Consider the following 24,532-nt stretch of genomic DNA (forward strand, 5'->3'; position numbering starts at 1 on the left):
AAGCCCTGAGTTCAAACCCTGGGGGAGAAAGAGAGAGAGAAAAAAAGGAGGGAGGGTAGGGGAAGAAAAGAAGGGGAGAGAAGTAGTTGGGTGGGCTGGGAATATGGCCTAGTGGCAAGAGTACTTGCCTCGTATACATGAAGCCCTAGGTTCAATTCCTCAGCACCACATATATAGAAAATGGCCAGAAGTAGTGCTATGGCTTAAGTAGCAGAGTGCTAGCCCTGAGCAAAAAGAAGCCAGGGACAGTGCTCAGGCCCTGAGTCCAAGGCCCAGGGCAGAGAGAGAGAGAGAGAGAGAGAGAGAGAGAGAGAGAGAGATAGCTGGACACCGATGGCTCCCACCTGTAATCCTAGCTACTCAGAAGACTGAGATCTGAGGATCAAGGTTTGATGCCAGAGGATCAAGGTTTGATGCCAGCCTGGGCAGGAAAGTCCACGGGACTCTTATCTCCAATTAATCACCAGAAAACCAGAAGTGACACTGTGGCTCAAAAGGCTAGAGTTCTAGCCTTGAGCAAAAAAGCTCAGGGATTGCTCCCAAGTCCTGAGTTCAAGCCCCACAACCTACCAAAAAATGTGGAGGGGGAGGGAAATGAGAAAACAGGAGAAAGGAAAGAGCCAGATCTTTCCCATCAACATCTCTCCATGGGGCCTCTTCCTGTTTTTATGCAGAAAAAAAATATTTTTAAAGCCCTTGGTCTGTTGATTGAGCTGGACAGCCTATTAGAGTTCAGGAGACTGAGAGCTGAGAGAACAAGAAGAGAGTGGGGCTCTGCTGTCACCTGGAATTTTACCCCTCCCCCTTAGTTTGTCCTTGGAGCAAGCTCTTGTTGCCCCGGCAACAGACTCAGCAAGAGGAGGGGTTAGGTGGGATTCGAGAGGCCTGCTCACTCTGCCAGCTTGCTAGGACTGGATTCTACCTTGAAGCATGACATACAGAGCACAAATATGACCCATGACCCTACATGAGGCATCTTGACTCCTCCCACCTCTGCCTAACCAAGGGAGAGAATGACACATAGGGAGCTGTCCATGGTATGGAGTGCTGAAGTTCCCTCCTGCCTTACAGGCCTTCCATAGTCCATCCTACAGTCCTGTGGATCCACAAGACATCCTGTTACCCCAGAGAAAGGGTGGAAAGGTCCCCTACTTCCCTGTCAGGCCATATAAGGCCTGTGAAATAATTTGCTACATGATGGGACAGACTCTCATGCTTCTCATTGGTTGCCCATGGCTTGTCTGCCTGTGTTGATCATTATAATGCGATAAATATGCAGATAGCCCTTGACAGAAGAAAGGTTCTTTCTGCCCTACAGCATCCTCAGATCATAAGCCTAAATATCCCTTAGGGAGCATCTCGCCCATTTTTCCCTCCATTTCCCAGCTAAGGAAAGAGGCTAAGTGTTTTTCCAGCAACACAGGGCAAGTGAGGAAGCCTGGGTCTTCCATATCTGGCCAGAGTGCTCATTTCCTTCACATTGCTAATGAGGACTTGTGCTAGCACTTTGGCTTAAAAAAGCTTTCTTCTCTGACTATGTCATTCCTGCTGCATGGCCTCATGCAAAGAACAATCCTGGGGCCTGGGATCGATGCTGTCACTGAATTGCTAACATGACTTTGGACAAATTGATTTTCAACTCTCAGCTTCATTTGTCCTTTCTGTAAAATGAGAAGGAAAGATTCATTCGGGGGGGGGGCACATGTAATGTTTTCTGTCCCTCTGCTCCCCTCTCCCAAGGCCAGGCAAATATCAATAATTGATCACAACTCGCCCTCCCCCCACCCCAACCCCTCGCTAAGCCTAGATTTAGTCTGTATTCTTCTTATGCCATTGTTCCAAGCAGTTACTATCAACCAAATGGAACTGATTTACAAGTGGAAATACACTTCCTGGACTACACCACTCTCCAATCCTTGTGCTCCGGAATGCTCTGACAAGGAGTCTCTCCAGCTCTTTTTTCCAGTCCCCTTTCCTCCTGGAGTCTCCCTTGCTCTAATCCAGTTCCACTCACTGGGCTCAAGGTCAACCCTTCACAATTTGCTTTGCCCTGATGCAATCTGTTCTGCTCTACACGACCTTTTCAGAGAACAACACAGGAATCTCTTTTCCCTGCTGGCAATAGGCTCCCAGGGTGGGGGTGGGGTTGCTTGGGTCATTCATTATGATCCATTGGGCCGAAGTTTAGGAAAAACTAGGCTGGGGGAGGAGGGAGAGACTTGAAATCCAAATAGCCCACACCAAGGGGGAAAGTTCAGCCAATTTAATTTCCTGCAGCTGGTCTCTTTCTTCAGCTGCCACTGCTGCCAAACACATGGCTTTAGAAATTCTAATAGGTGTGAGCCAAGATGATCTGTATGGATCCGCAGAGTCTCCTGACAGCAGGAATACGCATTAGTGGCTAATGAAAAAAAAAGCCGATATTGACTTCTTTTGCAGAGACACAAAATGTATTGACACAAGGGATGGAGATAGAATGTTAAGGCGAATGTTGAATGCTAATGTATGCAGAGGGGATGGGGCCGAGGATGAGGCTCTGTGCAGCCGCTGCTGTGGTGGTAGAATTGCTGCAGTCCACTGGTAACTGTCTCCAGCAAGATCCAGAGAATGACAGTGTTTCCCTGATGCTGTGCTGAGGTCCCTTGGGTGCTGTTAGTAAACTCCATGGGGGTGAGGGGGAGGCTTGCATTCCTGAGCTCTGTGCCAAGGCAGAGGCCACATAAATCAAGACATCAAAGCTGCATCTTGAAAGCCAAGGTCATAGTCTTAGGTTTTTGTCAGCCAGGGCAATTCCTTAACCCTCTTGAGCTTTAGTTGCTTTTCATGTAAAACAGGGGTTCAAATACTAATATGTACTTCATTGGATACAGATTAATAATATGGTCGAGTGGCCAGGTGTTGAGGGCTCACACCTGTAATCTTAGCTACTCAAGAGGCTGAGATACAAGGATTGAGGATCAAAGCCAGCCTGGGAAGGAAAGTCCTTGATACTCTTATCTCCAATTAATCAAAGAAAAAGCCAGACGAGCTGCTATTGCTCAAGTGGTAGAGTGCTAGCCTTAAGCAAAAGGAGCTTAGGGACAGTGCCCAAGCTCTGAGTTCAAGGTGATAAGAAGAAGGAACATTTACTGAGTGTTTATTTCAAGCCAGGCTGAGGCTATGAGGGGTGTCATAACTAGCCCCAGGTCAAGGTAATGATGTTAAAGGTGGTATTTATACCCAAATAGTTTGTGTGTTTGTTTGTGCCAGTACTGGGATTTAACTCAAGGCCTGGATGTTGGAACTCAAGGCCTAAACACTTGTCCTTAGCTTTTTTTCTCAGGACTAATGCTCTACCACTTGAGCCACGCATCCACTCCCAGCTTTTTGCTGGTTAATTGGAGGTAAAAATCACATAGACTTTCCTGCCCAGGCTAGCTTTGAACTGTGATCCTCTTATCTCAGCCTCCTGAGTAGCCTAGGATCCAGATATGAGCTACCACCTGCACCTAGCCTATACCTAAAGGTTTAACACCTAAAGGTTTAGCATACCATGTTCTCCACTGTGCTGTAATGCACCCTGGACTGGAGATGATTGTTGATTTAAAGTGCACAATACTTAGGACATGCTTTGAAATTCATCCTTGTCCTGGATCAGTTTCATTTTACTCCTGCAGTCTTTGTCATTACTTTTTTCAACATACCTTCCTCCAGGTCTCTTAGCAGTACAGGATGACATAGATTAAGACTCTAATGTCTGCAGGCTTTACAGGTAAAGTGACATGTGTTTGAATTCTAGCTCTGCTATTTACTATCTGGAGACTCACCAGCAAGGCTCCATCTACTCTTCTATAAAATGGGGAGAAGAAGGCACCCTTTCTTTCCTACCTCAGAAGGCTATGAAAACAGACTTGGGAGGTGACTTACATAATGCACTTCCAGTGAGTCCGATGATGCATTGAACATCCAGTGAAGATGAGTTACAGAGACTGTCCCTACATACTTGTCTCTGGTTGAAGGTGGTTGGATGTGAGGTAGAGACCTGGAATATGGGCCGGAAGGTGTTCTATCAGCAGTGTGACCCCCAGCTCCATGCTTTGATATAAAACTGTAGGTTCCTCTCTCCTCTTTTCGGCCTCTTGGAGGTCAGTGTGCGGTGAACTAAAACTGGCCAGCCATCATAAAGTGGCTTGATGAGTCAGACCTGTTGTATGGATGAGAGAGGCTAGGATGGCGGCTTTGCTCCAGCATTGGCCAGAATTGGCAGATTTCCTGACCTGACAGAGAAGATGCTGCGTGCAGACAGAGGGTGACAGGTGCCTGCAGAGGGGGCACCGTCCTAGGAATGACAATACCTAATGGCAGAATCCTAACAGTGCCTTTCTCACCTGCCAGGATGCCATGCTTGTGGCCCTCAAGAGCCTCATGCCAGCCTGCCTCTTCAACGTCATCGGGTTTGGATCCACATTTAAGACTCTCTTCCCTTCCAGCCAGACCTACAGTGAGGTACCAAAAGGGCAAGTCTGGAACTAGGAGGGGGCTGGGTATTGGAAAGCAGAGGAAAAGAGCGGGAAAAGGAAAGAGAAGGTAACTTGGGCTCTGCCCTAGACGTTGCCCATCCATAAAGAGTGCAGATCAGAGGCAAGGGAAGAAAAGTAAAAAGAATACCATGCTTGCTTAGGCAAAATACTCCATTGGGTGAGGTGACACAGAGATGGGGAAGAGGGAGAGGAGAGAGGGTGTGTCCATGGCCCGCCACTCACAAGAGCTTCTGTTTAAGGAGGAAGAGCTCATGCAAGGTTGAGCTAGAGGAGAAGAATAAGGGATGGAGTGAATAGGAGGGCCAAAACTACCTATATCTAAGAAGATGAAGGAAGGAAGGGAAGAAGGGAGGGAGAGAAGAAGGGGAGGGGAGAGGGGGAAAAGGAAGGACATATTAACTGCTTTTCTACTAAAAGTAAATTTAAGAGTTTTTCAAGGGAGGGGAAGGAAGGAGGAAGGAAGGAAGGAAGGAAGGAAGGAAGGAAGGAAGGAAGGAAGGAAGGAAGGAAGGAAGGAAGGAAGGAAGGAAGGCAGTGACTATCCCATAGCTTTAAATAAAGATAAAAAAAATTAAGAAAATATGTTTTTAGATCTTCCATGGTTGTATTCATCAGGCAAAAGAGGAAAAGAAGTAAACATACTGTTAAGAGCTTGATCTAAATGCCTGCAGATCTTGTTCTATGCATGCACACACTCCATCAAGACAGGATTGGGCCTCCCATACTGCTTCATCTACTTTTTGAGTATCATGAGCAGACTTTCATGCCCCAAAGTATTCATCTGTAACACAATTTTAATGGTGGACTAATATTCCACATGCAGGTAGATTGCGTTTTATTTCACGAAACCCTTCAGAGTCGAGCATGTAAGTGTCTGCCTTTTTTATCCTGCTTTGTCATCTTTGTAGTATGTTCATCCTTCCTTGGTGCACTGGAGTGAATTCCTAGTCTTAATGGTGCAAAAACCCCATAGACATCAACACACTTTTGATATAGGCCATCATTCCTGCACACAGAGGCCACAGAGGGTCTTCCTGAGCCAGGGGCAGGACTGTGTCGACAGGGAATGGGGTCCTGACACCACAACATCCACCTAGTGGCAGTGGACCTTGGCCGGTGAGGTCCCACAGGGTTGGTCTAGAAGAAGGACCAAGAGGCCTAGACTGGGGAAATCATCTCCATTCCAACAATTGGAGGGAGTGGGTGCCAGAATCAAGGTCTGAACTCACCTTTCAAAGGACTCCCAGCCCAATTTTCCACATTCTGGAATAAGGAATTGTCTGTAGGCTGCACAAAGCCCACAGAATCATTTGGTACACCTGCCCTTGGACACAGATGCCGGAGGATAGAGGTGTAGGCTTCTCACTGGCTGCCTGTGACCATCTGCCTGGATTGGTAATCTTATATGGCCTAAGAAAGGTTATGAAACCCAAATGGCCCTTGGCAAGCCAAACGGCTCCCTCCACCTCCCCCCAACCCCCGGCTCCACATCACAAAACATCATGGCTTAACGCGCCACCTTTCCAGAAGAACACGGGAAGGACAGTGGTAAGTCATTCTGCAATAGACGATGCCAATGCAGGCTTCCCTAGTGTATGGATTACAGCAAATCCATGGTAGGCAGGCAGGGACAGGGCTGAGCTAAGAGCCAGGGAGAGAAGCGGAGCACCCCCATGGATCTCCATGGCTCAAGGTGACCCCCGAGACTGTGTGTCATGCTGTGTTCCTTCCCTGCAGGAAAGCCTGGCCTTGGCCTGTGATAACATTCAAAGAATGCGGGCTGACATGGGGGGCACCAACATCCTCTCCCCTCTCAAGTGGATCCTCCGGCAGCCAGTGCACCAAGGCCACCCGCGCCTCCTCTTCCTCATCACCGACGGTGCTGTGGGCAACACAGGGAGGGTGCTGGAGCTGGTGCGGAACCATGCCTTCTCTACCAGGTCAGCCCAATTGTGCATAATCCCCACCCCCCTTAGGGAGGACATTACCCATCATTCCCAGTGGGCTAAGCTCCCAGGATGCTGTGGGCTGCTTTTTTGTTTGGGTGTTTTGTTTTGTTGTGCTGGTACTGGGGCGTGAACACTCAGTTCTCTGCCTCCTGAGTAGCTAGGATTACAGATGTGAGCCACTAGGGCCCGGCTTCATGGACTGGTTTTTAATTTTTGTTTTCCTCTCAAAAACTCAAGAGGGGTGAGTTGTTTACACCTCTGCCCGAAACTCCCAAGAATAGCCCAGGAAGAGGCTACTCTGACTCTATGCTGGCTGTAAGTCTATAGTTGTGTAGGGGTGCACGTGTATGCACCCTCATGAATGGCCCTTCCTCCTCTTCCCACACCCTCTGCCTAGAGACAGGGCCAGCTCCTAGCTGCCTGTATTGGATCAGGCTCTGTCTCTTTCCCCTTGGGGAGGAAAGCCTGCATAGGGAGTAACGGGTAACAGCCTCTCTGTCCCCACCCCAGGTGCTATAGCTTTGGAATTGGACCCAATGTGTGCCATCGACTGGTGAAAGGGCTGGCATCTGTGTCCAAGGGCAGTGCTGAGTTCCTGGCAGAGGGAGAGCGCCTGCAACCCAAGGTAGGCAGAAAGGCCTCACGTCTTCCAGGGTGGGAGCCTCGGAAGCCCAGACAGCTCGGATGGCGTCTCTGTGGCAGAGCTGAGATTTCACAGCAGGTCACACGGCATCCCAGCAAGAACCAGAGATGTGGAGGACCCAGGCCAGATGACTTTGGAAGCCATGCCAGCTTGCTAGCTGCTAGGTCACGTGTTCTACCCACCGGCCAGGCAGAAGTGAGACTCCTGAAGGAGGCACTACCTTCCTAGTTAGGGAGCTATCTTTTGGGCCATGGATGGCCATGTTCCTGATAGAAAAATGGTGACTCAGAAGAACCTAAAGGACCCAGAAATTAAGGAAATTATAGTCAGTCCTCTCTCCCTTCCTGCACAATAGATATAAATAATACAAATAATTGAAGCTTGGAAGTGGAGCTGTGGCTCAAGTGGTAGAGAGCCAGCCTTAAGTGAAAAGGCCAGGCAAGATTATCAGGCCCTGAGTTCAAGCCCAGAGGAAAAGAACAGCAAGGCTCCAGGAAGAGAAGAGAAGCAGGACTGGGGTTAGAGCGAAGAGGTTTATTGGGACAGGAAATGGGGAGGATCTGAGAAAAACAATGGAGGGAGAATCAGGAGGGAAACTCTTCAGGCCATGATGCATGTCTAACTCAGAGAAAGGAAAGGAGAATCAGACTGGGCAGGGAGCCTCTCACTACAATGCCCAGCAGGGTCTCAGCCAACCCGACAGATTGCTCTGGGCAAGGACAGTCCATGACAGTAGGTACTGGGCTGACGTTGTGGACTCGTCACTGGCCCAGGACATCCAGGAAGAGGTGTAGCCCTGGCTTGACAAAGAGGGCACTGCATCAGGGAGCTGGTACCTAACTGCATCCTTTGCAGTAAAAATAATAGGAATAATAATAATAATGTCTTTCTTAGAAGATTTGTAGATGTATTTCCATGGCTCAGACTGTCTCTTTTCCAAATGCTGGGTTTAAAGAAGATGAGGGCAAAGATGCATTCTAACTCTGCCATCTCCGCAGTCTGAGACGCAGAGGCTGTCCACATAGATAAGCCTGCTCCCTGCTCATCCCCCCCACCCCTCGGCTGTCTCCATGCTCCTGGCCTGTCCTTTCCCCGGCTCACACATCCATCCAGCCCGTGTTCCGGCTCTTCCCTGCAGATGGTGAAATCCTTGAAGAAGGCCATGGCGCCAGTGCTGAGTGACGTAAGTGTGGAGTGGGTCTTCCCTGAGACGGCGGAGGTCCTCATCTCACCCGTCAGCACCAGCTCCCTCTTCCCTGGAGAGCGCCTGGTGGGGTACGGCATTGTGTGCGACGCCTCCTTGTACGTCTCCAACCTCAGATCTGTAAGTACCCTAGGAATTCCAGGAGCCAGTGGGCGTCCAGAACTCGTGCCCTCCAAGTCATCCTTAGCTGGCAGTGAGGAGCTCATGGGAACTGGTTTATGGTCGTGGTGAGGTTGCATGTGGAGATGCTGCCATCTCAAAACACAGTTCTCCAGGGGCTGGGAATGTGGCCTAGTGGTAGAGTGCTTGACCCGCATGCATGAAGCCCGGGGTTTGATTCCTCAGCACCACATAGACAGAAAAGGCTGGAAGTGGCACTGTGGCTCAAGTGGTAGAGAGCTAGCCTTGAGCAAAAAGAAGCCAGGGACAGTGCTCAGGCCCTGAGTTCAAGGCCGAGGACTGGCAAAAAAAGAAATAATAATAATAAATAAAAGACAGTTCTCCAGCGAGCCCTTGTGGCAGAACCACCTAGGAACTTGCTTAAAATCCAGAGCCATAGTTACCACCGAGGTCTGAGTCCCTGAAGAAGATCCCATCGAGAATCCCTGAAGACTGGGCCCAGGAATCTGCATTTTATATACCCTCCCTGGATGACCTATCACATCCTTCAGGCTTCTTTCTCCAAACGCTCTTGTCAGCGTCTGTCTCCTTAGATGAGTTTCTGTTTTATTTCACTATGTGGATGACTCTCTTATAGTTGGTGGCAGGAGTGGGCTAAATAAGCAAGAACTTTTTACAGAGAGGTGAAATTCATGTTAAAATTGGGGGAGATGACCTAAGAATTTATTTCTTTCCTCCTTAGTGAATCTCTCTGGTACTTTTTTTCTTTTTTAGTGCCAGTCCTGGGGCTTGAACTCAGTGTCTGGGCACTGTCCCTGAACTTTGCTTCACAAAGCTAGTGCTCTATCACTTGTGCCACAGCTCCACTTCAGGCTTTAGTGGTATGTAACTGGAGATAAGAGTCTTACAGACTTCCTTGTCTGGGCTGGCTTCGAACCACAATCCTCAGATCTCAGCCTCCTGAGTAGCTAAGATTACAGGCATGAGCCACCAGCACCTGGCTCTCTAGTACTTCTTTAAGGGTTTCTCATCTTTTGGTTTGGTCTGGTTTGGTAGTACTGATGATCTTAAGGCCTTGTGCTAACACTTTGCCATGAGAGTCATGCCTCCAAGTTCTATCTTGCTTTGTTTTCATGGAGTCACACACTCATTGCCTAGGTGACTGGGCAGGTATAAAATGAACTTGGTACTCATCACTGAGCTTAGCTGGAGAGGCAATAAGGGGAGTATGGCTTGACATATGCTTTATCTAAATTGAGCAAGCCATGCTTCATATTAATGAACTATTGCTATGCAGAAGTGTGAGCCCTATGTTAAATGTGTTTTGAAGAGAAATTGGAATTTGATGTGAACTCTTCCAAATTTCCAAGTTACAGGATTTCTTAAGAACCATTGTCAGAGTTAAGGGGTTGTAAAGAGTGGATTGTTCAATTGTGGGGGAGGGGGTGACTGAACAAAATGGTGGCTATGTATTTGCATAGTATAAGTCCCTCTGGAAGGTCTGGAAGACACCGAATCATCAACACAACTTCCCTCTAGAAAAGACTTGACAGTTAATCAAATCCACTCCTTCTCTTACTAAGGAGCCTGGCTAGTCTCTCCTGCTACTAGTTAGATAAATAATGCCTTCACATTTGGTTGGTACAAGCAATCCAGAGAGAACTAATAAAATTAGGAAGACATGAATCTTTCTAACCTAGAGAAATAAAAGTGATGTGATGGATTTAAAATAGTTTATGGTGGCAAAAAAAAGCACAAACTGAATGTTTAACAATAAGAGGTGATGAGATATTGTACAACTGGATGCTAAAGACAATGCTTGACTCGGAACTTCCAAAATGCATTAAGTACAAAGTGTAACATACTGAGCCAGGCGTCATGATTCATGCCTGTAATTCTAGCTACTCCAGAGACTAAGAGGTAAAGATCGAGGCTTGAAACCAGACCGGGCAGGAAAGAATCAGTCTTACCTCTAGTTAGACAGCACCCAGGCCCTGAGTTCAAGCCCTAGTACCAATGAGTGCTTATGCACACTTGGGAGTACACACATATATGTACATACACACACACACACAAGATACTAATATTAAGTGTAAATATCTTTGTTTTATTTTGTTTTAGCAGAACTGGGGTTTGAACTCAGAGTCCCTCGTGTGCTGGACAGATGCTCTTAAAGTTCAGTTATTTCAAAACAAAAATGACCTCCAAAAGCCCACATAGGGTGTGTGTGTGTGTGTGTGTGTGTGTGTGTGTGTGTGATAAAGAATGAAATGGAGGGGCTGGGGATATGGCCTAGTGGCAAGAGTGCTTGCCTCGTATACATGAAGCCCTGGGTTCAATTCCTCAGCACCACATATATAGAAAACAGCCAGAAGTGGCTCTGTGGCTCAAGAGGTAGAGTGCTAGCCTTGAGCAAAAAGAAGCCAGGAGAGTGCTCAGGCTCTAAGTCCAAGGCCCAGGACTGGCAAATTAATTAATTAATTAATTAACCAATTAATTAATTAAAAGCGGTGCGGTCATGTCCAGGGCTGGAAGGGGTGACTCAGAGAACCATTTTGTCTTCCCACCCCCAGGGTATAGGGGTGCTGTGTGGAGGATGCGGAAGAAATACTGGGGTACGCTCAAAGCCAGAAAGAAGGTTGCTTCCTAAAGAAAAAGAATAAAATGGAGGAATCACTAGCTTGTCTTATTCATTCAAGTATTTGGAGATAGGAATGACATTTAGAATTAATGTTTTTTCTCTTAACCAATGATGTCAATGATTTAACATTGAAATAACATAAATGATATGAGAAAGATTATTCTATTCACCATCTCTTGAGCAGAAGTTTGTCTAAATTCACTAAGCAAACAAGACCACTTGCTTCTCCTGCTTGTGCCTTTGAGGTGGAGTCCACCCAGACCTGGTACCCATACCTTGCCACCCATTAAGTCCTTAATGATGTCTGTCTCACTCCCCGCCCTCTTCCTGCTTCTCCCTCCAGGACAAGAGGCGAAAATACAGCATGCAACAATCTCAGGAATCCAGCAGTTCCGTCTTCTACCAGTCTCAGGATGAAGGACTTGGCCAAGACAGTGGGGACAGTGCCAAGAGTTTGGGGACATCCTTCAACCTGGAGCAAGCCAAAGATGGCCGGCTAGTCAACGGAGACTCCACCGTCAATCACGTCAATCACGGTTGGTCCTCTGAGCTCTTGACCCTGCTGCCTTTTGCAGGGAGGCTATGACAATTGCTGCTTTCTATTGAGCATTTACTACCTGCTAAGCACAGGATAAAAATTACAGGGGAAGGCTGGCACTGTGGAGATAGGGGGTGGGGGGAATGGCTAACACCCTTTTCACAAATGAGCAAACTGAGACTTGGGGGCTTGAAGCCACTGGCTAGTTCTGGGAGCTTGTAAGAGGTGGAGTTCAGGTTAGCCAGTCTAGAGCTGTCAGCTTCTTCACAGGACTCCTTAGGGGTCAGGTCCTGAGCATAGGATGAGAAGCAAAGATTATCCCTTTGGGAGCTCCTCATATGGTATGAAAGACACAACTGGCCTTGACTCTGACGGATGTGGGGGAGGGGGGATATTGCTCAAGGATATCAGCCGACTTCACACAGGAATTGGTATGTCAAGCTAGAAAGGGAGAGAAAGTGCCTAGAAAAGGAGAGGAAGTACCAGCAGCAGAAACTGCCTGGCACGGATGGCTCACATCTGTAATCCTAGCCACTCAGAAGACTGAGATCCGAGGATCACAGTTCAAGGCCAGGCCAGGCAAAAGTCCCTGTGAGAGTCTTATCTCCAATTAACCACTCAAAAACTGGAAGTGGAGCTGTGACTCAAAGTAGTAGAGCACTCTCCTTGAGCATCTCAAGGACAGAACTCAGGGACAGAACCTACACCCTGAATTCAAGCCCCATGACTGGGGAAAAAAAAGAAAGAAAGAAATTGCCTGGGCAAAGGCATAGGGGTGTGGCACATAGGAAGGACGCTCAACGGGAGCCCACGGGACTTTTAAGAGAGGGCAGAAGAAAGGGATGCTGGGAAAAACAGAGTAGGCTTCAGATGCCAGGGGAGGCCTCCTCACATATTTCCATAGGCAAAGGGAAAGAAGGGGAGTGAGGAGATGGAAGCATAAGACATTTCCACTCCAATGATCCTTCACCCTCCCACCCTCCCACCCACCCGTGCCCAGGACCAGAACTCCAGCGACGGCGGGCATACAGCACTAATCAGATCACCAACCACAAGCCCCGCTCAAGAGCCACCACATCCAGTGACTCCACTGTGACTTCCAAGAAACATCCATTGCGAAAAGCCAAGCTGCAGGAACTCACCAGTCAGCCCAGCCTGGATGGACCACGGTGGCACATTGATTTGCAGGTACCCAGGCAGGGTGGGGCAGGGGTGAGGGGAAGCCTGCGTGTGAAGTCTTAACCGTGAGGACAAGGCCTGTCCATCACTTACATAAGGTCAGCCGAGTACTGGCTAGTAGAGCACAGACCTCAGACCTATCTAGTCGGACATAGGAGCTAGTTTCTAACACCTAAGTCAGGGATCCCCTAGCTCAGGGAGTGAGCCCCACCCCCCCCCCCACAAACCCACCTTTCCTGGGCCTTCAACTACTCTACCAATGACACCTCTGTAATCACCAGCTCATGAGGCCACACGGTGTGATCAATTGGCCAAGGGTATCTGCACCTACTGTCGTTAGATTTCACAGCACCCTGAGGGAGGAAGGAGCTCAGGGTCAGCCACCCCTAACTCAGCTCAGGACCAGAAAGGTGAAGCAGGCTACTCAGAGTCACCCAGCCAGTCCAAGGGGCTGCATCCCAGGACCTTGGTTTGGCCTTCAAAGCCCTTGCTTTCTCTCCATCCCAAGCCCCCTCCTGCCAGTCCCAGCAGCCACCTGAGAACCACAGCAGAGGGGCTACTAGTGTTCTGCCAGATGAGGGGTTCTCAGCCTCAGTATCCCTGGGAGTGGGGGGTATCAGGCTGTACTGGGTACCCTAGAATGTTTGGTAGAACCCCTGGCCTCTGCCATGGAAGGCCAAGAATAACAAGACCCCACGTCACGACATCCAAATGGCCCACAAGAGGCAAAGGCATCCTGTAGAGAGCCGCCGTGCTAAGCCGGCTTGTGCTTTAACCTATTTTGTTAAGAATAGGCTTCCTATGGATTTGTCGTGAGTCTGTCACCCCATGAAGGCCACCTTTCCACTCAGCATCGCCAGCACTCACCCCTCCCTGCCTCCACCTGCACACACACCACCTGCAGCCACCTTGCCCCTGGGCCTCCTCCGTGCTTAGCCAGAAACCTGCCACCTGATGCCATTGGAGGCCATGAGCCTTGAGCCAGACTGACTCCTCCGCAAACCATGATTAACCCCTCTGTGCCCCCACTGCCCCCATCTGCTAACAGAGGAACATGGCATATGCAGATGGCTGAGCCACAGTCCCACAACACCTCTAAGCGGCAGGCTCTTCCCGTACTGCTGATGGGTGATAAAGAGCTGGCCTGGTGCCAGACACACAGCAGGCGTCCTTCAGCTCTCCTGTGGCTGTAGAAAGCTCAGGCAGGATTGTTTCCCTCTGCATCTGCGCTCCTTAGCTCTTCCCACCCATCCCCATCAGTGCTCCTTTCCTCCTCCTCCTCCCTCTCTCCCTCCCTTCCTAATATGATTCTCCCCCAACATATACACACACACACACATACACGTGTTCCCTCTCTCTCTCTCTCTCTCTTTCTCCCTCTCCTCTGACAGGAGAAGAGCTAGATCTTAGACTTATCTGTTGCCATGGAAACTGCAGCAACTTCCGTTTCTCTCTCTGACCCAGTGTGGGTGATGTAAGGTCAGATGTAGGGAGACCCCAGTCTCCAGTGTGGGGAAGGGGATTAAGGATCTCCTGGGCTCAACAGTCATGGCTGAGTACCAGCTCCCATGAAGGTCACCCTGAGAGTGACCAGTCTCCTTCTCATACTCTCTTGTGCCATCTGGAAGACTTCCAGCCCAGAGAGAGGAATGTATCCCCCACTTAATGGGGAGGCCCACTCTCCTTCCCAATAATACTCAGTAACAATGAAAATGCAAAGTTGACTGTTGGCCTAAAAGTTCTTTTGTTCCCTAGGAGCTTGAAATTCATTTTTAATAGCTTTACCTTGCCAGGTACCAATGGTTCACGCTTGTAATCCTAGCTACTCAGGAAGCTGAAGTCTGAGGATCCTGGTTTAAAGCCAGCCTGGGTCAGAAAGTCTGTGAAACCTTTATCTCCAATTAACCACTAAAACATTGGAAATGGAGCTGTGGTTCAAGTGGTAGAGATCTATCCTTGAGCAAAAAAGGTCAGGGACAGTGCCTAGGCCCTGAGTTGAAGCTCTAGGATACACACACACACACACACACACACACACACACACACACTTAATCTTTTTCAATGACAAAAGTAATACCTATCTTTTGCAATAAAACTCCTCAAACAATTCAGCTGGATATAAAACACAAATAAAAAGCTCCCTCCCTTGTATTGCTAACACCCACTTGAGTGTTTCTTTCTAGAATTACTAAACACAAACACATATGTATACACAACACACACCTATTTTTAAATAATTGAATGTACAAGCTGCTCTTTCTGGTGAATTGTTTGGGTTTCTTTTCTTTTCTCTTTGGGTTCAGTTTTGTTTCAGAGTCTTGTTATATAGCTCCAGTTGTTCTCAAACTCCCAATCCTCTTGCCTCTGCCTCCTGAATACTGGAATAGCAGGTTTTCACCACCTGTTGTCCAAGTGTTGTGGTCAGTAGCGCTGATGAGATTTCGCAAATGCCTGCAGAGTCTTGTGATCTTTGCCACAATTATGATCTAGAAGTCACAATTTAATTTTTAGAAATAGTTTTATCTTGGACATCTCTCCACATGGGTGTGAAGAAATCTTTATGTTGGGTGTGATCTTCCACTACCTGAGTACCCATAACTTATACAACCTCCCCTCAAGATAAAGGTAGTAGCCAAATGTTTACTCTCACAAGCAATATCTCAAGAGATAAATCACTTACTTTTGCCAGGCACTCGTGGCTTTTGTTTATACTCCTAGCTACTCAAGAGTCTGAGATCTGAAGATTGCAGTTCAAAGCCAGCTCAGGCAGGAAGGTCTTTAAGACTCTTATCTCTAATTAATCACCCAAAAATGCCAGCAGTGGAGCTGTGGCTCAAGCGGTAGGGCGCTTGCTTTGAGCAAAAAAGCTCAGGGCATGAGTTCAAGCCACAGGACTGGCACCAAAAAAAAGAAAAAAATGTTGTAACAGGTTTTGTTGTTCTAGTTTCCTACATACAAATAAGCTCCTCAACTGGACCATATTCGTCCTCATTCACTCTCTTTGCTAGCCCTTCCCACTCACACTTCCCCATCCCCCAACGGGGCCTGTTTTCCTTTCCTTTCCTGTCATTTCTTCTAGAAAAGTATTTTCTTTAAAGTGACTTTCTCTAAATCCCCTTCCCAGGGTGCCCCCTTACCTTTAGATGTCTGTTGTAGCAGCCTCAGAACAGATAGAGTCGATCAACAGAACAGAAAATCCATAACAAAGCCAATTGCACATGAAAACTGCAGGGCTCCCTGGGCAGTGCTGAGAAACCATAAGTACCCAAAGGATAAACTGTCCTCAATAAATACTGCTGATTTGGGAAAAAAAAAATCAAAGAGAAGCCAGTCTCTATCTCCTCAATAAACTAAATTTCCTGTGCCTCAAAACTTTAAACATACAAACAAAAATAAAACCACAAAAACTCTAGAATATTTTTTGAGTGAGAAAGACCTTTTTAAGCACAACATATGGGAAGACATAAGGGAAAAAAGGTTGATAATTTTAACTATACACACACAAAAAAGTTTTAAACTTTATGCCAAAGAAAAAGTAGGCTTAGAATTATCATGGTTTTGAGTTATTTTGGTGGGTTGTTGTTGTTGTTGCTTAGAGTTTACCCGTGGTTTGGGATTATTCTTGTTGATGTTTCTCATGGGTAATAGAGAAAAGGTCTTCAGTCTACTGGACCCTAGTGGCTCACACCTGTCATCCTAGCTACTTGGATGCTGAGGTCTGAGGATCATAGTTTGTAGCCAGCCCAGGCAGTCAAATCATCAAGGTGTTTTTGTTTTTTTCAATCTCTGGTTAACAGCAAAAAGCCACAAGTAGATGCATGGTTCAACTGGGTAAGTGCCAGCCTTGAGTTAAAAGAGCCAAGCAAGAGTACAAAGCCCTGAATTCAAGCACGCGTGTTCGTGCATGTGCACACACACGTCATTTGTCTATGGAGTCTGTAGGGTGCTGGAGGGCACTGCTCCTAGAGGAGCTGTAGTGCCCAGGAAACGATCTGCAGCTGGGGGCAGGAGAGGGGTCCAGCCACCATGGGCTCTGCCTCTTCCTCTTCTTGTACCCTCAGCCCTTGGTTAACAGTGGCCAAGACTTAAGCCAGGGCCCCAAACTCCGTGGCCCAGGAGCCCGAAGGCCCTCTCTGCTGCCTCAAGGCTGCCAGCCCATCATGGTCTCTGGCCAGGAGCCCCAGGCCTGGAGCTCCATGAGGGAGCAGGAACCTGAGTCCAGCCTGAAGCCTGCCATGGACAGTAACAGCACTGGGGATGCCGGTAAGTGCTTGAAGGCCCTGAATTCACCAGGGACAGAGAGGAATCCTTGACTGTGGCCCGCTTCAGATGACAGTCCAGGGGGCCAATGACTGTGTCTGTGGTTCTTGAGGGTCTGCTGTGCCTCACCCTTGCTCTGAGGGACTGGCTTGTCCTGCTACTAATCGAGGCCTTGGCCCCCTTGAGGCTGCAGCTCCATGCTCCCTGTCCACGTGCCTCCACCCCATCCTATCTGGACCCCCTCAGGCTTTCTGGGATGCAGATCTGTCCCTCTGGGGTCCATGCAGCCCAGCTGTCCTGGGAAAGGAGCTGTCTGCTCCCTGGGGAGGGATGATGTGTTGCGGGTTGTGACTCTCTCGTCCCACCATCCACAGAACCACCTCATTCCTCCTCCGCTGGAGGGATAGAGACATCCCCAGACTGGGAGCCCATGGCCGAGTCCGAGGAGAAGGCCAGCGCTGAGCGGCCCATCACTCCGGGCCCCGTGCTGGGTAAAGCCCTGGTCAAAGGCCTACGTGAAAGCCAACTCATGGAGTGGGAGGTAAGCTTCGAGCTGGGACCCCCGAGTCCCGAGCGAGGCAGCGCGCGTGACACCGACCTGTGGAGCGAGACCTTCCACCACCTGGCAGCCCGCGCCATCATCCGCGACTTCGAGCAGCTGGCAGAGCGCGAGGACGAGATCGAGCAAGGTGAGTGCAGGGAGACATTAGACCTGCTCCCGGGACCAGGCGGCAGGGTGCCGGCCCACCCCCCAGGGCCCGCCCATCCTTCCTCCCAGCCCCACCCACTGCCCCGCCCACTCCAAGGCCCCACCCATCCCACTCCAAGGCCCCGCCCATCCCTCGTCTCAGTTCTGCCCACTCCAAGGCCCCGCCCATCCCTCATCCGGCCCCTCCCACTCCCAGGGCCCGCCCATCTCCTCTCACAGCCACGCCCAGTGCCCCCACTCACCCCAGCCCAACCCCAACCTCTTCCAGCCTCCCCAACAGTACCATACCCTCTTCTTTCCATAATCCACCTTCTCCTCACCCTGCCTCCTTTCAAGCCCACACTTCAGGAAGCCCTGCTCACACCCTTTTGATTCTGCTCCTCCCCTGCCTCCAGCCCTTCTAAGAGCTAACACTCCTCCTCCTCCTCCTCCTCCTCCTCCTCCTCCTCCTCCTCCTCCTCCTCCTCCTCCTCCTCCTCCTCCTCCTCCTCCTCCTCCTCCTCCTCCTCCTCTCCTCCTGCTACTCCTCCTCCTCCTCCTTCTCCTCCTGCTCCTCCTCCTCCTCCTCCTCCTCTTCCTCCTCTTCCTCCTCCCCCCTCCCACCTCCCACTGCCCCTCACACACCACACTTTTATAGCCCCGGACTGGGTCCCCACCCTAATGGACAAAATCCTCTGGCCTCCTGTCACTCTACAACTGGCCTTCCTGGTCTCCAGGTGTCCCCTGGGCCTCCCCCTCCCCCTCTCTCCAACCTCTTCTTCACCCTGCCCTACCCCACTCCCCATGCCCCAGTGCTTCCCCACTGTAAGGATCAGAAACAGAGCAGGGGTGGTAGCTTCTTAGGAACAATAGCACCTTTTCCACAGCATCCCTAGACCTCTCTCTCTTTCTCTCTCTCTCTCTCTCTCTCTCTCTCTCTCTCTCTCTCTCTCTCTCTCACACACACACACACACACACACACACACACTCATCCTACTGTGGATCCCCTGGGTTACTGGCTAGAGGCTGGCCTGGTCTGCCCAGTAAAGCAGCCCCACCCCCTTCCTTTATGAGTGCTTGACACAGACCAACAGAGAAGCTAGCATTGATCAAACAATTATGCAAACAGTTAATTGAGTGCATTTGTCCTAAGAGCTATCCGGAAGAAACACAGGGTTCCAAGAATTGTGTAACAAGGATAGTAGGCAGCTAATTGCATCCAAGAATTGGGACAGACTTCCCCAGAAACTGGCTAGTGGAATCTTGAAAAGTAGGTAGAAATACAAGAAGAGTTACATGATCACTTTATTTTGGGCTTCTGGTTTATTTACATAACCGTTTGTATATTTTATTTGTGGTTTGGGGTAATGCATGTTATTTTTTTCTACCCCTTTCAGTTTGCAAAGCACTTAGCCCACCCCCACCCCCACCCCACATCCCTTCTAGAAGCCTCTGCAGCAAACCACAGAAATTGCTCCTATGGAATAAAAGGGCTTGGACTTTGAAGGCACACCATCCAAGTTCAAATCTCATATCTATAACTAACTTGGCTGTGCAACCCTGCACTCTCCCTCTCCTTTGATTTTCAGTCTCCTGAGAAGGCAGTTCACTAGGTCAGATCAGTCAGGGGGCCTATGAAGTCCTGCAGCAAGGCTCCCATTAGATAAAAACAAAATATAAAATGAAGACAGCACTTGTTGTTGTTGTTGTTTTGTTTTATTTCATTTTGTGCCAGAACAAGGGCTTGAATTCAGGGCCTGGGTGTGCTCCCTGAGCTTTTTCATTCAAGGCCGGTATCTACCACTTGAGCTCCACTTCTGGGTTTTTGGTGGTTACTTGGAGATCAGAGTCTCATAGACTTTCCTGCCTGAGCTGGCTTTGAACCTGCATCTTCAGATCTCAGCGTCCTGAGTCGTTAGGAATACAGGCATGAGCCACCAGTGCCTGGCACAAGCAGGACTTTCCGGGAACAAATAGCATGACCCGGGCTTCCCTCCGTCCCATCCCACCTCAGGATCCAATCGCCGCTACCAGGTGAATGCTGTGCACACCAGCAAGGCCTGCAACATCATCAGCAAGTACACAGCCTTCGTGCCTGTGGACACGAGCAAAAGCCGCTACCTACCTATGGTGGTGGAGTACCCCAACTCTGGTAAGGCACACAGGTGGTCATACCCAAGTGCCAATCAACCCAGGCACTCGGGGAGGGGCTGAGATACAAGGGAGCTCTTCCCTGCAGGGAGGGTGCAAGGTAGGGCCTGGAAACCAAAAGGCCTGGCAGAAGGTTTGAGGAACAGTGGTTAGGGGGCTTCTGACTTGAACATATTATCCCCCACACACACATGGACAAGCACTATGTGCTCCTTGTAGAAAACCCCAAATACAAAATGATGACTGACAGTCATCGTGGAATAAGTCCTAGGTACTCAATTGTCAAAGGCCTGGCCAGTGTCTCACTCCAAGTTCCAAAGTGTCATCCAGACCAATACAGGCCCCTTCCCTCCCTGCTTGGGGCTAAGAAACTGCAAACCTTGTTTCTTGTTTTTCCAATAGCTAACTGCCCAGTGCAAAACCAAAAGGATCAGGTGAAGAAATAGCAGGCCCTCTCTTCTGAGGGAGCCCTCAGGAGGAGCTGACAGAATGGACTATGGCCTGCAGCTTGTATTTCCCAATCTACCTCAGGGCCTCTGGTTTCCAGCCCCTCTTTACATTGAATGTTTTTGAGATAGAGTCTTGAAATGTATGCTCTTGCTCGTCTGGACTGTGATTCCCCCTACGTTGGTTTCCTGTGTCACTGGGGGTGCCAGATGCTCACCACTATCTGGCCATGGTGCTTTCCCCATAGCTGAGAGCACCGGCGAGTACCCAGACATTGGTTTGAGACGGACTCTTACGAACGTTTCAGCCCAAATAGGCCTGGAACTCCAATCCCCTGATCTCTGCCTCCCAAGTAGCTAGGATCACAGGCCTGAGGCACCACACACAGCTCAACTCTCATTTATTTTAAGAAACAACTTGAAGATGAGTGTTGTCTGAAAGTGATAATCCCTAAACATCCCTGAGGGCTTTGACTTCACTCCCACTTGCATCCATGTGATGCCCAGGAATTCAGGGGTTGACAACTCCCAGGCCTTCGGGGCTGCTTGCGGCAGGGGTGCTGGGACCTGGCTCTCCAGGTCAGCAAACGGGGTTCCCAAGGAAAGCAGCTTTATTCCAAGTACATAGGATCTCAGCAATCGATCTGCCCAGCCAGATAGAGCTTATTGCCTCTGTTCTCCAGATGAGCAAACTGAGGCTCAGAGTGATTTACATGCCAGCCAGTAAGAGATGGCATGGGGTCATTCTGATTCCAAAGCTCCCTGCCTGAGGCTCACTGGAGGAGAGAAGCCAGACCTGTTCCAGGCAGCCAGGGGGCGGGGCGAGGATGGGCGCGTGGGCCCGCGCTGAGCTCATGCCCTTGCCCTGTGCGCAGGCACCTCGTTTCGCATGGTCAGCTCCCGGGCCCTCACCCGACAGTGGAGGAGCACCTCTTCTGGCTTCGGACGGTCCCAAGCCATGCTCAGAGAAGACCCCGCCTCAGGAGATGGTAAGTTTCAGAGCCTCAGAGCCACACCCGTGTGTTCGGAAGCCTGTGTCCTTGGCGTGGCGGCGTCCTCTCTCTGCACCCTCAGGCAGGGCGAGGGTAAGGCCAGGCCTCCCCAACTCATAAGGGCTCTGCCTGACCCAAGGTCAGCTCTGGTCATGTGGCTGGCTGCAGAGGGAAGCAGGAGCCACAGGGCCTCTCTGCCTGCCTGCCCTGTCCCTGCCCTATGACCTTCACTTGCCCCTAGTGACTGTCCCAGCCTCTGGGACATCAAATGCCAGGGAATGTCACAAAGCAAAGGGCAGAGGGACAGTTCTATCTGCCTCTCTCCAGATTCCCCAGCAGTGCCCTTTCTGGGTGCTTGCAGCTTGGCCGCCTCCAAAGGCCATGGTGTGGCCTCCCCATGGTGTGCAGAAGGGCCGCCCTGTGGCCCGAACGTGCACGCAGCCTAAGAGCTGCCATAGTCTTCACCCCTTTCTTGCTGCCCTGTGCACACCGAGGGGTCGTCCGGCCTGCTGCTGGGCACAGGGAAGGCTTTCGAGAACCCACCGGGCTACCAGACTGTAAAAGAGAGAGAGAGATTGTGCTGTTTTCCAGATGAAGAGATGAGGAAAGTGGGGCTCGGAGAGGTTAAGTAACTCACTCAAGGTCACACAGCTAATGTGTGCTGGAGCGAACAATTGAACCCACTATCCAGCCCAGTGGTCATGAGGTTAAGCTTGCCCACTGTCTTCCTCCTACTTGCCTCAGTCACTCCGTTTCTAGTTCGAGGAGAGCTGGGGTAATAAGCCGAGTCCCGTTGTGGCCCTGCGTGAGGTAATGGCCTCTTGCTGGGAGACAGAGGCTGTGTGAGACTTTTTCTACAATCTGGATGCTCCCTGACCGTAGATTGTCCCACTCAGCAAACTCTTGAAAAGGCACCAGTGGCTCATGCCTGTCCTCCTAGCTACTCAGGAGGCTGAGATCTGAGGATCCCGGACCAAAGCCAGCCCAGGCAAGAAGGTCTCTGAGACTCTTCTATCCAGTTCACCACTCAATAGCCAGAAGTGAAGCAGTAGCTCAAGTGGTAGAATACTAGCCTTGAATTAAATAGTTCAGGAACATCACCCAAGCCCTGAATAAAAGCCTCAGGACCAACAACATCATAATAATAATAAATAATCACCTCGATGAAGCATTTTGAACATCATATGTGTGGTTATTCACCATTTGCAGATGGGGACACTGAGGCTCAGAGCCCTGTGGTCAGGCAGCGCGTGTTTCATTGCCTCCCAGAGCACTGACTAGAGCACCTCTTAGGTGGGCACAGATCTGGGGTGGAGGAGATGGCTTCCTCCCACCCCTGACTCCCACCCCCAGACCCCCGTGTTGTTCCTGCTCCTCTATGGGGTCTGCACTAGAGTCTTTATGGAGTACTTTGCCCAGCACTAAGCACTATTTGGGTATCATATCATCGAACCTTGCAGCAGCCTAGGCAATGGGTCCGATCAGCCCAAAGGAAATTGGTACAGAATGCCACATTACCAAGGACCCCACAGCCAGTCACAGGGAGGGCTTGTGAGAGGGAAGGAGAAGGGGAGGGAGCAGGAGAGGCCAGCCCTCACTGACTTCCTGTGTCGTAGGCATGGAGGAAAGCCCAGCAGTGACCTTCAGCGAGGTCCTGTCCCCTGGCCGGGAGAAGCACACAGCCTCGGAAAGTGAGTGGGCAGCTGCACAGTCCTCTGATTACAATGGAGATGAGCGGGTGGCCCTGGGGCCCGGGGATGTCTTAGTACCAACAGAGCATTCCCAACTCCATGGATTCCTCAGACCAGCCTGTGGGAAAAGAAAGGGATTCTCCCTGACTTAAAAATGGGGAAACTGGGCGGGCTGGGGAAATGACCTAGTGGCAAGAGAGCTTGCCTCGTATACATGAGGCCCTGGGTTCGATTCCCCAGCACCACATATACAGAAAACGGCCAGAAGTGGCGCTGTGGCTCAAGAGGCAGAGTGCTAGCCTTGAGCAAAAGGAAGCCAGGGACAGTGCTCAGGCCCTGAGTCCAAGGCCCAGGACTGGCAAAAAAAAAAAAAAAAATGGGGAAACTGGACTGGGAAGGTGCCTTAGCGGTAGAGTGCTTGCCTAGCATGCATGAAGCCCTGGGTTCGATTCCTCAGCACCACATAAACAGAAAAACCCAGAAATGGTGCTGTGGCTCAAGTGGTAAAGTGCTAGCCTTGAGCAAAAAGAAGCTCAAGGACAGTGCCCTGAGTTCAAGCTCCAGGATTGGCAAACAATGAAAGAAAAATGGGGAAACTGAGGCCTTAAGAGTGTAAGTGATGGGTGCAAGGTTACACAGCAAGTGGGTGACAGCATCTGCTCTAGATGTGGGCCTCCTGATTCCAATAGAGAGGCCATCACGACACCTCACTCAGCCTCAGGTACTCCAGCCCCATGCCAGGGAGCCAGCTCCATGTTCCCTCTTGGGAATTGAGGACAGTTGATATGACACGGTCACAGGGCCCACAGCTAACCTCCCAGAAGGTGCCAGGGGCTACTTTGGGGGGAGGGGGCAGCTTGGGCCACTCTACCTATTCTTGCCCATACTAGCTGCCCTGCCTCTTTGGGGTTGGCTCAGATCTCCCCTGTCTCTATCTGAGACTCTGCTTCCCCAGTTGGATGGTCAGCCTTGGGACGGGTCACCCATCAGGCCTCCATCTGTCCTTCTGTGGCTCTCCAGGTCCCCTGCACAGCCTGCCCACCAACACACTGTCCTCCATGAAGGTCTCAGAGAGTCTTTTTGGATCCAAGTAAGTGGGGGTCCTCACGAAGACCTGCTCAGAGCACTCCCCTGTTCCCCTCCCCAGCTTCAAGGGAGGGAGGGAAAGCCTGTTGGGTCCTCCTGGCCCTGACCCGCAGGGGCTTCCAGGTCGGCACTGGGGGTGCTGGATGACATGATGCGAGGTTTCTGCCCCCACCCCCACAGGCTGACTCTCAACAAGTCCCGGCTGTTGACCCGAGCAGCCAAGGGCTTCCTGGGCAAGTCACTGGTCAAGGCTCCAGAGTCAACTTCAGGGAAACAGAGCTTCGACTACGTGCCCCTGGTGAGCGCCCCGGACCTCGAACCCCACCCACCCACCCAGCTCACCCCACCCCTCTGATCTGGTCTGAGAGTGCTTGTCTTCTGGCCCCCCCATCCACCCCAATACACACTCAGGAGCCCAAGGGT

The 24,532-nt window shown here is 50.3% G+C and overlaps 1 protein-coding gene across 1 annotated transcript in view; it reads left to right on the forward strand.

Annotated features, from left to right (window-relative positions):
• Positions 1-24,532, forward strand: part of Vwa5b1 (von Willebrand factor A domain containing 5B1) — a 52,606-nt gene that overhangs the window by 26,395 nt on the left and 1,679 nt on the right. Inside the window, exons 9-21 of the mRNA XM_048350385.1 lie at positions 4,375-4,485; positions 6,258-6,460; positions 6,980-7,094; positions 8,251-8,436; positions 11,421-11,613; positions 12,622-12,803; positions 16,856-17,057; positions 17,429-17,743; positions 19,758-19,895; positions 21,216-21,329; positions 22,949-23,023; positions 24,044-24,113; positions 24,290-24,407. Of these exons, the coding sequence (XP_048206342.1) occupies positions 4,375-4,485; positions 6,258-6,460; positions 6,980-7,094; positions 8,251-8,436; positions 11,421-11,613; positions 12,622-12,803; positions 16,856-17,057; positions 17,429-17,743; positions 19,758-19,895; positions 21,216-21,329; positions 22,949-23,023; positions 24,044-24,113; positions 24,290-24,407 (2,022 nt within the window). The remainder of the gene's footprint in view (positions 1-4,374; positions 4,486-6,257; positions 6,461-6,979; positions 7,095-8,250; positions 8,437-11,420; positions 11,614-12,621; positions 12,804-16,855; positions 17,058-17,428; positions 17,744-19,757; positions 19,896-21,215; positions 21,330-22,948; positions 23,024-24,043; positions 24,114-24,289; positions 24,408-24,532) is intronic.

The sequence above is a fragment of the Perognathus longimembris genome, chromosome 7 (genome assembly GCF_023159225.1).
Source record: "Perognathus longimembris pacificus isolate PPM17 chromosome 7, ASM2315922v1, whole genome shotgun sequence".
Lineage (NCBI taxonomy): Eukaryota > Metazoa > Chordata > Mammalia > Rodentia > Heteromyidae > Perognathus > Perognathus longimembris.